The 14,746-nt window shown below is 39.1% G+C and overlaps 1 protein-coding gene across 1 annotated transcript in view; it reads right to left on the minus strand.

Annotated features, from left to right (window-relative positions):
• cfap92 (cilia and flagella associated protein 92 (putative)) overlaps window positions 1-14,746 on the minus strand; it is a 111,632-nt gene that overhangs the window by 30,954 nt on the left and 65,932 nt on the right. The window contains exon 15 of the mRNA XM_036984381.2: window positions 3,258-3,452. Coding sequence (XP_036840276.2) covers window positions 3,258-3,452 — 195 coding nt within the window. The remainder of the gene's footprint in view (window positions 1-3,257; window positions 3,453-14,746) is intronic.

A 14,746-nucleotide genomic window follows, 5' to 3' on the forward strand; every position in this document is an offset into this window, starting at 1 on the left:
CTATATTAACCACATACAACTATATTAACCACTTAACTATATTAACCACATACAACTATATTAACCACATACAACTATATTAACCACATACAACTATATTAACCACATACAACTATATTAACCACTTAACTATATTAACCACTTAACTATATTAACCACATACAACTATATTAACCACATACAACTATATTAACCACTTAACTATATTAACCACATACAACTATATTAACCACATACAACTATATTAACCACATACAACTATATTAACCACTTAACTATATTAACCACTTAACTATATTAACCATATACAACTATATTAACCACATACAACTATATTAACCACATACAACTATATTAACCACTTAACTATATTAACCACTTAACTATATTAACCACATACAACTATATTAACCACATACAACCATATTAACCACATACAACTATATTAACCACATACAACTATATTAACCACATACAACTATATTAACCACATACAACCATATTAACCACATACAACTATATTAACCACATACAACTATATTAACCACATACAACCATATTAACCACATACAACTATATTAACCACATACAACTATATTAACCACATACAACTATATTAACCACTTAACTATATTAACCACATACAACTATATTAACCACATACAACTATATTAACCACATACAACTATATTAACCACATACAACTATATTAACCATATACAACTATATTAACCACTTAACTATATTAACCACATACAACTATATTAACCATATACAACTATATTAACCACTTAACTATATTAACCACATACAACTATATTAACCACATACAACCATATTAACCACATACAACTATATTAACCACATACAACTATATTAACCACATACAACTATATTAACCACATACAACTATATTAACCACTTAACTATATTAACCACTTAACTATATTAACCACTTAACTATATTAACCACTTAACTATATTAACCACATACAACTATATTAACCACATACAACTATATTAACCACATACAACTATATTAACCACATACAACTATATTAACCACATACAACTATATTAACCACTTAACTATATTAACCACATACAACTATATTAACCACATACAACTATATTAACCACATACAACTATATTAACCACATACAACTATATTAACCACATACAACTATATTAACCACTTAACTATATTAACCACTTAACTATATTAACCACTTAACTATATTAACCACTTAACTATATTAACCACATACAACTATATTAACCACATACAACTATATTAACCACATACAACTATATTAACCACATACAACTATATTAACCACATACAACTATATTAACCACATACAACTATATTAACCACTTAACTATATTAATATAGTTGTATGTGGTTAATATAGTTAAGTGGTTAATATAGTTAAGTGGTTAATATAGTTGTATGTGGTTAATATAGTTGTATGTGGTTAATATAGTTGTATGTGGTTAATATAGTTGTATGTGGTTAATATAGTTAAGTGGTTAATATAGTTAAGTGGTTAATATAGTTAAGTGGTTAATATAGTTAAGTGGTTAATATAGTTAAGTGGTTAACCACATACAACTATATTAACCACTTAACTATATTAACCACATACAACTATATTAACCACATACAACTATATTAACCACATACAACTATATTAACCACTTAACTATATTAACCACTTAACTATATTAACCATATACAACTATATTAACCACATACAACTATATTAACCACATACAACTATATTAACCACTTAACTATATTAAGCACATACAACTATATTAACCACTTAACTATATTAACCACATACAACTATATTAACCACTTAACTATATTAACCATATACAACTATATTAACCACTTAACTATATTAACCACATACAACTATATTAACCACTTAACTATATTAACCACATACAACTATATTAACCACTTTACTATATTAACCATATACAACTATATTAACCACATACAACTATATTAACCACTTAACTATATTAACCATACAACTATATTAACCACTTAACTATATTAACCACTTAACTATATTAACCATACAACTATATTAACCACTTAACTATATTAACCACATACAACTATATTAACCACATACAACTATATTAACCACATACAACTATATTAACCACTTAACTATATTAACCACATACAACTATATTAACCACTTAACTATATTAACCACTTAACTATATTAACCACTTAACTATATTAACCACATACAACTATATTAACCATATACAACTATATTAACCACATACAACTATATTAACCACATACAACTATATTAACCACTTAACTATATTAACCACATACAACCATATTAACCACTTAACTATATTAACCACATACAACTATATTAACCACTTAACTATATTAACCACATACAACTATATTAACCACATACAACTATATTAACCACTTAACTATATTAACCACATACAACTATATTAACCACATACAACTATATTAACCACTTAACTATATTAACCACATACAACTATATTAACCACTTAACTATATTAACCACATACAACTATATTAACCACTTAACTATATTAACCACATACAACTATATTAACCACTTAACTATATTAACCACATACAACCATATTAACCACTTAACTATATTAACCACATACAACTATATTAACCACTTAACTATATTAACCACATACAACTATATTAACCACATACAACTATATTAACCACATACAACTATATTAACCACATACAACTATATTAACCACATACAACTATATTAACCACATACAACTATATTAACCACATACAACTATATTAACCACTTAACTATATTAACCACATACAACTATATTAACCACATACAACTATATTAACCACTTAACTATATTAACCACTTAACTATATTAACCACATACAACTATATTAACCATATACAACTATATTAACCACATACAACTATATTAACCACATACAACTATATTAACCACATACAACTATATTAACCACATATAACCATAAAAAAGACCGTAAAACCGTAAAAAATAATTGCGGCCTTTTAAGCATTCTAGTACAGTTACACACACACAGACGCAGCGGTCTAAGGCACTGCATCTCAGTGCAAGAAGTGTCACTACAGTCCCTGGTTCGAATCCAGGCTGACAGACAGACAGGTGTAACAGACAGACAGGCAGACAGACAGACAGACAGGTGTAGTACCGTGACATGGCCTGGAAGCAGGTATGAGGCACCATGTCTCTGACGTAGACCAGAGGTTGTCTCATGATGGTCTCCAGGGGTTGGTGTAGGTGGATGGGAGTAAAGCTGACATCCAGACGGGTATATAGACGCTTAGAGAAACTCAGACCAGAGTTATAGAGAACCATCACCTGGTCCTCCTCACCGCCTGTTAACCTGAAACAACATTAACATCACACTTTACATTTATCTATAACATCTTACTGTATGGAGAGTCTCTATGTATCTTACTGTCTGGAGAGTCTCTATGTATCTGTCTGGAGAGTCTCTATGTATCTGTATGGAGAGTCTCTATGTATCTTACTGTCTGGAGAGTCTATATGTATCTTACTGTTATAATCAATATGAACTGTGCTCTACAATAAGGAAGGATAATCAATATGAACTGTGCTCTACAGTAAGGAAGGATAATCAATATGAACTGTGCTCTACAATAAGGATAATCAATATGAACTGTGCTCTACAATAAGGAAGGACAATCAATATGAACTGTGCTCTGCAATAAGGAAGGATAATCAATATGAACTGTGCTCTACAATAAGGGAGGATAATCAATATGAACTGTGCTCTGCAATAAGGAAGGATAATCAATATGAACTGTGCTCTGCAATAAGGGAGGATAATCAATATGAACTGTGCTCTGCAATAAGGATAATCAATATGAACTGTGCTCTACAATAAGGAAGGATAATCAATATGAACTGTGCTCTACAGTAAGGAAGGATAATCAATATGAACTGTGCTCTACAATAAGGATAATCAATATGAACTGTGCTCTACAATAAGGAAGGACAATCAATATGAACTGTGCTCTGCAATAAGGAAGGATAATCAATATGAACTGTGCTCTACAATAAGGGAGGATAATCAATATGAACTGTGCTGTGCAATAAGGAAGGATAATCAATATGAACTGTGCTCTGCAATAAGGGAGGATAATCAATATGAACTGTGCTCTGCAATAAGGATAATCAATATGAACTGTGCTCTACAGTAAGGAAGGATAATCAATATGAACTGTGCTCTACAATAAGGATAATCAATATGAACTGTGCTCTACAATAAGGAAGGACAATCAATATGAACTGTGCTCTACAATAAGGAAGGATAATCAATATGAACTGTGCTCTGCAATAATGATAATCAATATGAACTGTGCTCTACAATAAGGAAGGATAATCAATATGAACTGTGCTCTGCAATAAGGATAATCAATATGAACTGTGCTCTGCAATAAGGATGGATAATCAATATGAACTGTGCTCTACAATAAGGAAGGATAATCAATATGAACTGTGCTCTGCAATAGGGAAGGTTAATCAATATGAACTGTGCTCTACAATAAGGGAGGATAATCAATATGAACTGTGCTCTACAATAAGGAAGGATAATCAATATGAACTGTGCTCTGCAATAAGGAAGGATAATCAATATGAACTGTGCTCTACAATAAGGATAATCAATATGAACTGTGCTCTACAATAAGAACAATCAATATGAATTGTGCTCTGCAATAAGGAAGGATAATCAATATGAACTGTGCTCTGCAATAAGGGAGGATAATCAATATGAAATGTGCTCTGCAATAAGGAAAGATAATCAAAATGAACTGTGCTCTGCAATAAGGAAGGATAATCAATATGAACTGTGCTCTACAATAAGAACAATCAATATCAATTGTGCTCTGCAATAAGGAAGGATAATCAATATGAACTGTGCTCTACAATAAGGGAGGATAATCAATATGAATTGTGCTGTGCAATAAGGAAGGATAATCAATATGAACTGTGCTCTGCAATAAGGGAGGATAATCAATATGAACTGTGCTCTGCAATAAGGATAATCAATATGAACTGTGCTCTACAATAAGGAAGGATAATCAATATGAACTGTGCTCTGCAATAAGGATAATCAATATGAACTGTGCTCTGCAATAAGGATGGATAATCAATATGAACTGTGCTCTACAATAAGGAAGGATAATCAATATGAACTGTGCTCTGCAATAAGGAAGGTTAATCAATATGAACTGTGCTCTACAATAAGGGAGGATAATCAATATGAACTGTGCTCTACAATAAGGAAGGATAATCAATATGAACTGTGCTCTGCAATAAGGAAGGATAATCAATATGAACTGTGCTCTACAATAAGGATAATCAATATGAACTGTGCTCTACAATAAGAACAATCAATATGAATTGTGCTCTGCAATAAGGAAGGATAATCAATATGAACTGTGCTCTGCAATAAGGGAGGATAATCAATATGAACTGTGCTCTGCAATAAGGAAAGATAATCAAAATGAACTGTGCTCTGCAATAAGGAAGGATAATCAATATGAACTGTGCTCTACAATAAGAACAATCAATATCAATTGTGCTCTGCAATAAGGAAGGATAATCAATATGAACTGTGCTCTGCAATAAGGAAGGATAATCAATATGAACTGTGCTCTACAATAAGGATAATCAATATGAATTGTGCTCTGCAATAAGGAAGGATAATCAACATGAACTGTGCTGTGCAATAAGGAAAGATAATCAATATGAACTGTGCTCTGCAATAAGGAAGAATAATAAACATGAACTATGCTCTGCAATAAGGAAGGATAATCAATATGAACTGTGCTCTACAATAAGGATAATCAATATGAACTGTGCTCTACAATAAGAACAATCAATATGAATTGTGCTCTGCAATAAGGAAGGATAATCAACAGGAACTGTGCTCTGCAATAAGGAAGGATAATCAATATGAACTGTGCTCTACAATAAGGATAATCAATATGAACTGTGCTCTACAATAAGAACAATCAATATGAATTGTGCTCTGCAATAAGGAAGGATAATCAACATGAACTGTGCTGTGCAATAAGGAAAGATAATCAATATGAACTGTGCTCTGCAATAAGGAAGGATAATCAATATGAACTGTGCTCTACAATAAGGAACGATAATCAATATGAACTGTGCTCTACAATAAGGAAAGATAATCAATATGAACTGTGCTCGACAATAAGGAAGGATAATCAATATGAACTGTGCTCTATAATAAGGAAGGATAATCAATATGAACTGTGCTCTACAATAAAGAAGGATAATCAATATGAACTGTGCTCTACAATAAGGAAGGATAATCAATATGAACTGTGCTCTGCAATAAGGAAGGATAATCAACATGAACTGTGCTGTGCAATAAGGAAGGATAATCAATATGAACTGTGCTCTGCAATAAGGAAGGTAATCAATATGAACTGTGCTCTGCAATAAGGAAGGATAATCAATATGAACTGTGCTCTACAATAAGGGTAATCAATATGAACTGTGCTCTACAATAAGAACAATCAATATGAACTGTGCTGTGCAATAAGGAAGGATAATCAATATGAACTGTGCTCTGCAATAAGGAAGGATAATCAAAATGAACTGTGCTCTACAATAAGGAAGGATAATCAATATGAACTGTGCTCTACAATTGTTTTTTTAGTAGCTACTATCTTGTCTCATCGCTACAACTCCCATACGGGCTCGGGAGAGACGAAGGTTGAAAGTCATGCGTCTTGTGTTACACAACCCAACCAAGCCGCACTGCTTCTTAACACAGCGTGCATCCAACCCGGAAGCCAGCCGCACCAATTTGTCGGAGGAAATACCGTGCACCTGGCAACCTTGGTTAGCGCGCACTGCGCACTGCGCTAACCGACTCGACCTGACACCCTCCCCAAGCCCCAATATTAAAAATGATGCTATTAAAATAAGTGTGCAGGGCATCAACTCTTCATTTAACGGATTACAGTTTGAATCGGACAGCAGCCAATCAAATTGTGCCAGCTTACAAAAAGTTGCGCGTGGCAGTGCAGAGGAACGTTGGCGGGTGAATTCAGATGGAGCCCTTGGAAAGATGATACCCAAAATTATTATTTTCGTATATAAAGACCACGCTGCATCAAGAAAAAACGGATTGCTACTTGCAAAACATGCGGGAAGAAAATTACAGACGGAGGCAGACGGAGGCAGACGGAGGCAGACGGAGGCAGACGGAGGCAGACGGAGGCAGACGGAGGCAGACGGAGGCGCAGTTTCGACATTTGAAGCTGCACAAAGAAGAGTAAGTTGTGGCTAATATAGCCGACAGCTATATAATTTATACCTTTAACTTACTAGTGTAGGATGTAGGCTAACGTAACGTTAAATTAATGAGCCTCCACACAGTCAGTCAGTGCCGGAACGTGATCATTGCACCCAAGATTGAGCTACAACTGGCTAGGCAGTTGGTAGCCTAAATCCTGCCTGATGTTACTGCTGTTCCTTAAACCATTGACATACGTTAGCCTACTGTAACCACACTGAGACAGAGACAGAGACAGAGACAGAGACAGGGCCACATCCTGACCGAATGCAACCCATTCTTGCAGAATCAATGCTTGGAGTTTGTCAGAATTTGAGGGGTTTTGTTTGTCCACCCGCCTCTTGAGGATTGACCACAAGTTCTGAATGGGATTAAGGTCTGGGTAGTTTCCTGGCCATGGACCCAAATATCTATGTTTTGTTCCCCGGGCCACTTAGTTATTACTTTTGCCTTATGGCAAGGTGCTCCATCATGCTGGAAAAGGCATTGTTCGTCATCAAACTGTTCCTGGATGGTTGGGAGAAGTTGTTCTCGGAGGATGTTTTGGTACCATTCTTTAGTCATAGCTGTGTTCTTAGGCAAAAGTGAGTGAGCAACTCCCTTGGCTGAGAAGCAACCCCACACATGAATGGTCTCAGGATGCTTTACTGTTGGCATGACACAGGACTGATGGTAGCGCTCATCTTTTCTTCTCCGGACAAGTTTTGTTCCAGATGCCCCAAACAATCAGAAAGGGGATTCATCAGAGAAAATGACTTTACCCCAGTCCTCAGCAGTCCAATCCCTGTACCTTTTGCAGAATATCAGTCTGTCCCTGATGTTTTTCCTGGAGAGAAGTGGCTTCTTTGTTGCCCTTCTTGACACCAGGCCATCCTTCAAAAGTCTTCGCCTCACTGTGCGTGCAGATGCACTCACACCTGCCTTCTGCCATTCCTGAGCAAGCTCTGTACTGGTGGTGCCCCGATCCTGCAGCTGAATCAACTTTAGGGAATAGTCCTGGCGCTTGCTGGACTTTCTTGGGCATCCTGAAGCCATCTTGACAACAATTGAACCGCTCTCCTTGAAGTTCTTGATGATCCGATAAATGGTTGATTTAGGTGCAATCTTACTGGCAGCAATATCCTTGCCTGTGAAGCCCTTTTTGTGCAAATCAATGATGACGGCACGTGTTTCCTTGCAGGTAACCATGCTTGACAGAGGAAGAACAAGCACCACTACACCTGTTGTATTCGGCACATGCATGTGATCAATAAAATTTGATTTGATATATCTTACTGTATGAAGACAGTGTCTAATAATTTGCACGCCCATTTTTTCAGTTTTTGATTTGTTAAAAAAGTTTGAAATATCCAATAAATGTCGTTCCACTTCATGATTGTGTCCCACTTGTTGTTTATTCTTCACAAACAAATACAGTTTTATATCTTTATATTTGAAGCCTGAAATGTGGCAAAAGGTCGCAAAGTTCAAGGGGGCCGAATACTTTCGCAAGGCACTGTACATCTCAATGTATGGGGACAGTCTATATATGTATCTTACTGTATGGAGACAGTCTATGTACATCTTAATGTACGGGGACAGTCTATATATATATTTTACTGTATGGAGACAGTCTATATACATCTTAATGTATGGGGACAGTCTATATATATACACTGCTCAAAAAAATAAAGGGAACACTTAAACAACACAATGTAACTCCAAGTCAATCACACTTCTGTGAAATCAAACTGTCCACTTATGAAGCAACACTGATTGACAATACATTTCACATGCTGTTGTGCAAATGGAATAGACAACAGGTGGAAATTATAGGCAATTAGCAAGACACCCCCAATAAAGGAGTGGTTATGCAGACCACTTCTCAGTTCCTATGCTTCCTGGCTGATGTTTTGGTCACTTTTGAATGCTGGCGGTGCTTTCACTCTAGTGGTAGCATGAGATGGAGTCTACAACCCACACAAGTGGCTCAGGTAGTGCAGCTCATCCAGGATGGGACATCAATGCGAGCTGCACATCCACAGGTGGGGGTTGTGCTTACAGCCCAACACCGTGCAGGACGTTTGGCATTTGCCAGAGAACACCAAGATTGGCAAATTCGCCACTGGCGCCCTGTGCTCTTCACAGATGAAAGCAGGTTCACACTGAGCACATGTGACAGACGTGACAGAGTCTGGAGACGCCGTGGAGAACATTCTGCTGCCTGCAACATCCTCCAGCATGACCGGTTTTGCCGGTTTGGCGGTGGGTCAGTCATGGTTCACTCCAGACCTGACTGCCCTCGACCAGCACAAAAACATCCTGTGGCGGACTGCACTAACATCGAATAGTCCCCGCGATATGCAACTGTTCAGGGAAGTCAGGAACCAATACACACAGTCAGTCAGGAAAGCTAAAGTCAACTTCTTCAGGCAGAAGTTTGCATCCTGTAGCTCCAACTCCAAAAAGTTCTGGGACACTGTGAAGTCCATGGAGAACAAGAGCACCTCCTCCCAGCTGCCCACTGCACTGAGGCTAGGTAACACGGTCACCACCGATAAATCCATGATTATCGAAAACTTCAACAAGCATTTCTCAACGGCTGGCCATGCCTTCCGCCTGGCTACTCCAACCTCGGCCAACAGCTCCCCCCCCCCCCCCCCCCCGCAGCTACTCGCCCAAGCCTCTCCAGGTTCTCCTTTACCCAAATCCAGATAGCAGATGTTCTGAAAGAGCTGCAAAACCTGGACCCGTACAAATCAGCTGGGCTTGACAATCTGGACCCTCTATTCCTGAAACTTTCCGCCGCCATTGTCGCAACCCCTATTACCAGCCTGTTCAACCTCTCCTTCGTATCATCTGAGATCCCCAAGGATTGGAAAGCTGCCGCAGTCATCCCCCTCTTCAAAGGGGGCGACACCCTGGACCCAAACTGTTACAGACCTATATCCATCCTGCCCTGCCTATCTAAGGTCTTCGAAAGCCAAGTCAACAAACAGGTCACTGACCATCTTGAATCCCACCGTACCTTCTCCGCTGTGCAATCTGGTTTCCGAGCCGGTCACGGGTGTACCTCAGCCACGCTCAAGGTACTAAACGATATCATAACCGCCATCGATAAAAGACAGTACTGTGCAGCCGTCTTCATAGACCTTGCCAAGGCTTTCGACTCTGTCAATCACCGTATTCTTATCGGCAGACTCAGTAGCCTCGGTTTTTCGGATGACTGCCTTGCCTGGTTCACCAATTACTTTGCAGACAGAGTTCAGTGTGTCAAATCAGAGGGCATGCTGTCCGGTCCTCTGGCAGTCTCTATGGGGGTGCCACAGGGTTCAATTCTCGGGCCGACTCTTTTCTCTGTATATATCAATGATGTTTCTCATGCTGCGGGCGATTCCCTGATCCACCTCTACGCAGACGACACCATTCTATATACTTCCGGCCCGTCCTTGGACACTGTGCTATTTAACCTCCAAACGAGCTTCAATGCCATACAGCACTCCTTCCGTGGCCTCCAACTGCTCTTAAACGCTAGTAAAACCAAATGCATGCTTGTCAACCGTTCGCTGCCTGCACCCGCACGCCTGACCAGCATCACCACCCTGGATGGTTCCGACCTTGAATATGTGGACATCTATAAGTACCTAGGTGTCTGGCTAGACTCTAAACTCTCCTTCCAGACCCATATCAAACATCTCCAATCGAAAATCAAATCAAGAGTCGGCTTTCTATTCCGCAACAAAGCCTCCTTCACTCACGCCGCCAAACTTACCCTAGTAAAACTGACTATCCTACCGATCCTCGACTTCGGCGATGTCATCTACAAAATTGCTTCCAACACTCTACTCAGCAAACTGGATGCAGTTTATCACAGTGCCATCCGTTTTGTCACTAAAGCACCTTATACCACCCACCACTGCGACTTGTATGCTCTAGTCGGCTGGCCCTCGCTACATATTCGTCGCCAGGCCCACTGGCTCCAGGTCATCTACAAGTCCATGCTAGGTAAAGCTCCGCCTTATCTCAGTTCACTGGTTACGATGGCAACACCCATCCGTAGCACGCGCTCCAGCAGGTGTATCTCACTGATCATCCCTAAAGCCAACACCTCATTTGGCCGCCTTTCGTTCCAGTTCTCTGCTGCCTGTGACTGGAACGAATTGCAAAAATCGCTGAAGTTGGAGACTTTTATCTCCCTCACCAACTTCAAACATCTGCTATCTGAGCAGCTAACCGATCGCTGCAGCTGTACATAGTCTATTGGTAAATAGCCCACCCATTTTCACCTACCTCATCCCCATACTGTTTTTATTTATTTATTTTTCTGCTCTTTTGCACACCAATATCTCTACCTGTACATAACCATCTGATAATTTATCACTCCAGTGTTAATCTGCATAATTGTAATTATTTGCCTACCTTCTCATGCCTTTTGCACACAATGTATATATAGACTCCCCTTTTTTCTACTGTGTTATTGACTTGTTAATTGTTTACTCCATGTGTAACTCTGTGTTGTCTGTTCACACTGCTATGCTTTATCTTGGCCAGGTCGCAGTTGCAAATGAGAACTTGTTCTCAACTAGCCTACCTGGTTAAATAAAGGTGAAATAAAAAAATAAATAAAATGGTGTGGGGTGGCATTTCTTTGGGGGGCCGCACAGCCCTCCATGTGCTCGCCAGAGGTAGCCTGACTGCCATTAGGTACCGAGATGAGATTGTCAGACCCCTTGTGAGACGATATGCTGGTGCGGTTGGCCCTGGGTTCCTCCTAATGCAAGACAATGCTAGACCTCATGTGGCTGGAGTGTGTCAGCAGTTCCTGCAAGAGGAAGGCATTGATGCTATGGACTGGCCCGCCCGTTCCCCAGACCTGAATCCAATTGAGCACATCTGGGACATCATGTCTCGCTCCATCCACCACGGACTGTCCAGGAGTTGGCGGATGCTTTAGTCCAGGTCTGGGAGGAGATCAATTAGGAGACCATCCGCCACCTCATCAGGAGCATGCCCAGGCATTGTAGGGAGGTCATACAGGCACGTGGAGGCCACACACACTACTGGGCCTCATTTTGACTTGTTTTAAGGACATCACATCAAAGTTGGATCAGCCTGTAGTGTGGTTTTTGAGTGTGACTCCAAATCCAGACCTTCCATGGGTTGATACATTTGATTTCCATTGATCATTTTTGTGTGATTTTGTTGTCAGCACATTCAACTATGTAAAGAAAAAAGTATTTAATAAGAATATTTCATTCATTCAGATCTAGGATGTGTTATTTTAGTGTTCCCTTTATTATTTTTTGAGCAGTATATATATATATATATATATATATATATATATATATATATATATATATATATATATACAGTGCCTTGCGAAACTATTCGGCCCCCTTGTACTTTGCGACCTTTTGCCACATTTCAGGCTTCAAACATAAAGATATAAAACTTTTTTAACAAATCAAAAACTGAAAAATTGGGCGTGCAAAATTATTCAGCTCCCTTAAATGAATACTTTGTAGCGCCACCTTTTGCTGCGATTACAGCTGTAAGTCGCTTGGGGTATGTCTCTGTCAGTTTTGCACATCGAGAGACTGAATTTTTTTCCCATTCCTCCTTGCAAAACAGCTCGAGCTCAGTGAGGTTGGATGGAGAGCATTTGTGAACAGCAGTTTTCAGTTCTTTCCACAGATTCTCGATTGGATTCAGGTCTGGACTTTGACTTGGCCATTCTAACACCTGGATATGTTTATTTTTGAACCATTCCATTGTAGATTTTGCTTTATGTTTTGGATCATTGTCTTGTTGGAAAACAAATCTCCGTCCCAGTCTCAGGTCTCGTCACGAATCCCGGTTCCTGAGTCTGTTTTTGCCTGTGTTCTGTCCTGGAGTGTTTTTTCCGGCGTCCTGGAACGCACCCTGTCTGGTTGCCGGGCAATGTAGCCAGTTGGGAGTTCTGATTACCCGCACCTGTATCCCATCAGCTATCTGCACACCTGGTCCTGATCATCATCTCTCCTCTTCATAAGCCCGGACCTGACATCCATTCCCTGCCAGATCGTTAGCCATGAACAGTATGTTGTGCCATAGTATCAGCCTCAAGTTGGATAGAATTTTTTTTTTTTTTTTTTTTTTTACGTATTGCTTGCCTTAAACTTACCTCCGTTTGTTCTGTCTTCAGTTACTCACCCGGATCATTTACCCCATTCCCGCCTGGTCGTCGGAGGATTCCGCTTCCCCATTGGATCCACCTATTTACTCCCATCAACTCACCACCGCTGCCCGCTACGCCACCTGGATATATCTAGCCATTCACTTTCACTTGTAAATAAATACTCACCTTCTTCCTACTCTCCTTGTCCTGGTCTGCTTCTGGGTTCGATTTTGAAGAAACGTGACAGGTCTTTTGCAGACTCCATCAGGTTTTCTTCCAGAATGGTCCTGTATTTGGCTCCATCCATCTTCCCATCAATTTTAACCATATTCCCTGTCCCTGCTGAAGAAAAGCAGGCCCAAACCAGTGGGGATGGTGTGTTCAGGGTGTGAGCTGTGTTGCTTTTACGCCAAACATAACGTTTTGCATTGTTGCCAAAAAGTTCAATTTTGGTTTCATCTGACCAGAGCACCTTCTTCCACATGTTTGGTGTGTCTCCCAAGTGGCTTGTGGCAAACTTTAAACAACACTTTTTATGGATATCTTTAAGAAATGGCTTTCTTCTTGCCACTCTTCCATAAAGGCCAGATTTGTGCAATATACGACTGATTGTTGTCCAATGGACAGAGTCTCCCACCTCAGCTGTAGATCTCTGCAGTTCATCCAGTGATCATGGGCCTCTTGGCTGCATCTCTGATCAGTCTTCTCCTTGTATGAGCTGAAATTTAGAGGGACGGCCAGGTCTTGGTAGATTTGCAGTGGTCTGATACTCCTTCCATTTCAATATTATCGCTTGCACAGTGCTCCTTGGGATGTTTAAAGCTTGGGAAATCTTTTTGTATCCAAATCCGGCTTTAAACTTCTTCACAACAGTATCTCGGACCTGCCTGGTGTGTTCCTTGTTCTTCATGATGCTCTCTGCGCTTTTAACGGACCTCTGAGACTATCACAGTGCAGGTGCATTTATACGGAGACTTGATTACACACAGGTGGATTGTATTTGTCATCATTAGTCATTTAGGTCAACATTGGATCATTCAGAGATCCTCACTGAACTTCTGGAGAGATTTTGCTGCACTGAAAGTAAAGGGGCTGAATAATTTTGCACGCCCAATTTTTCAGTTTTTGATTTGTTAAAAAAGTTTGAAATATCCAATAAATGTCGTTCCACTTCATGATTGTG

Source organism: Oncorhynchus mykiss, chromosome 7 (assembly GCF_057628025.1).
Source record: "Oncorhynchus mykiss isolate SJ-2025 chromosome 7, ASM5762802v1, whole genome shotgun sequence".
NCBI lineage: Eukaryota > Metazoa > Chordata > Actinopteri > Salmoniformes > Salmonidae > Oncorhynchus > Oncorhynchus mykiss.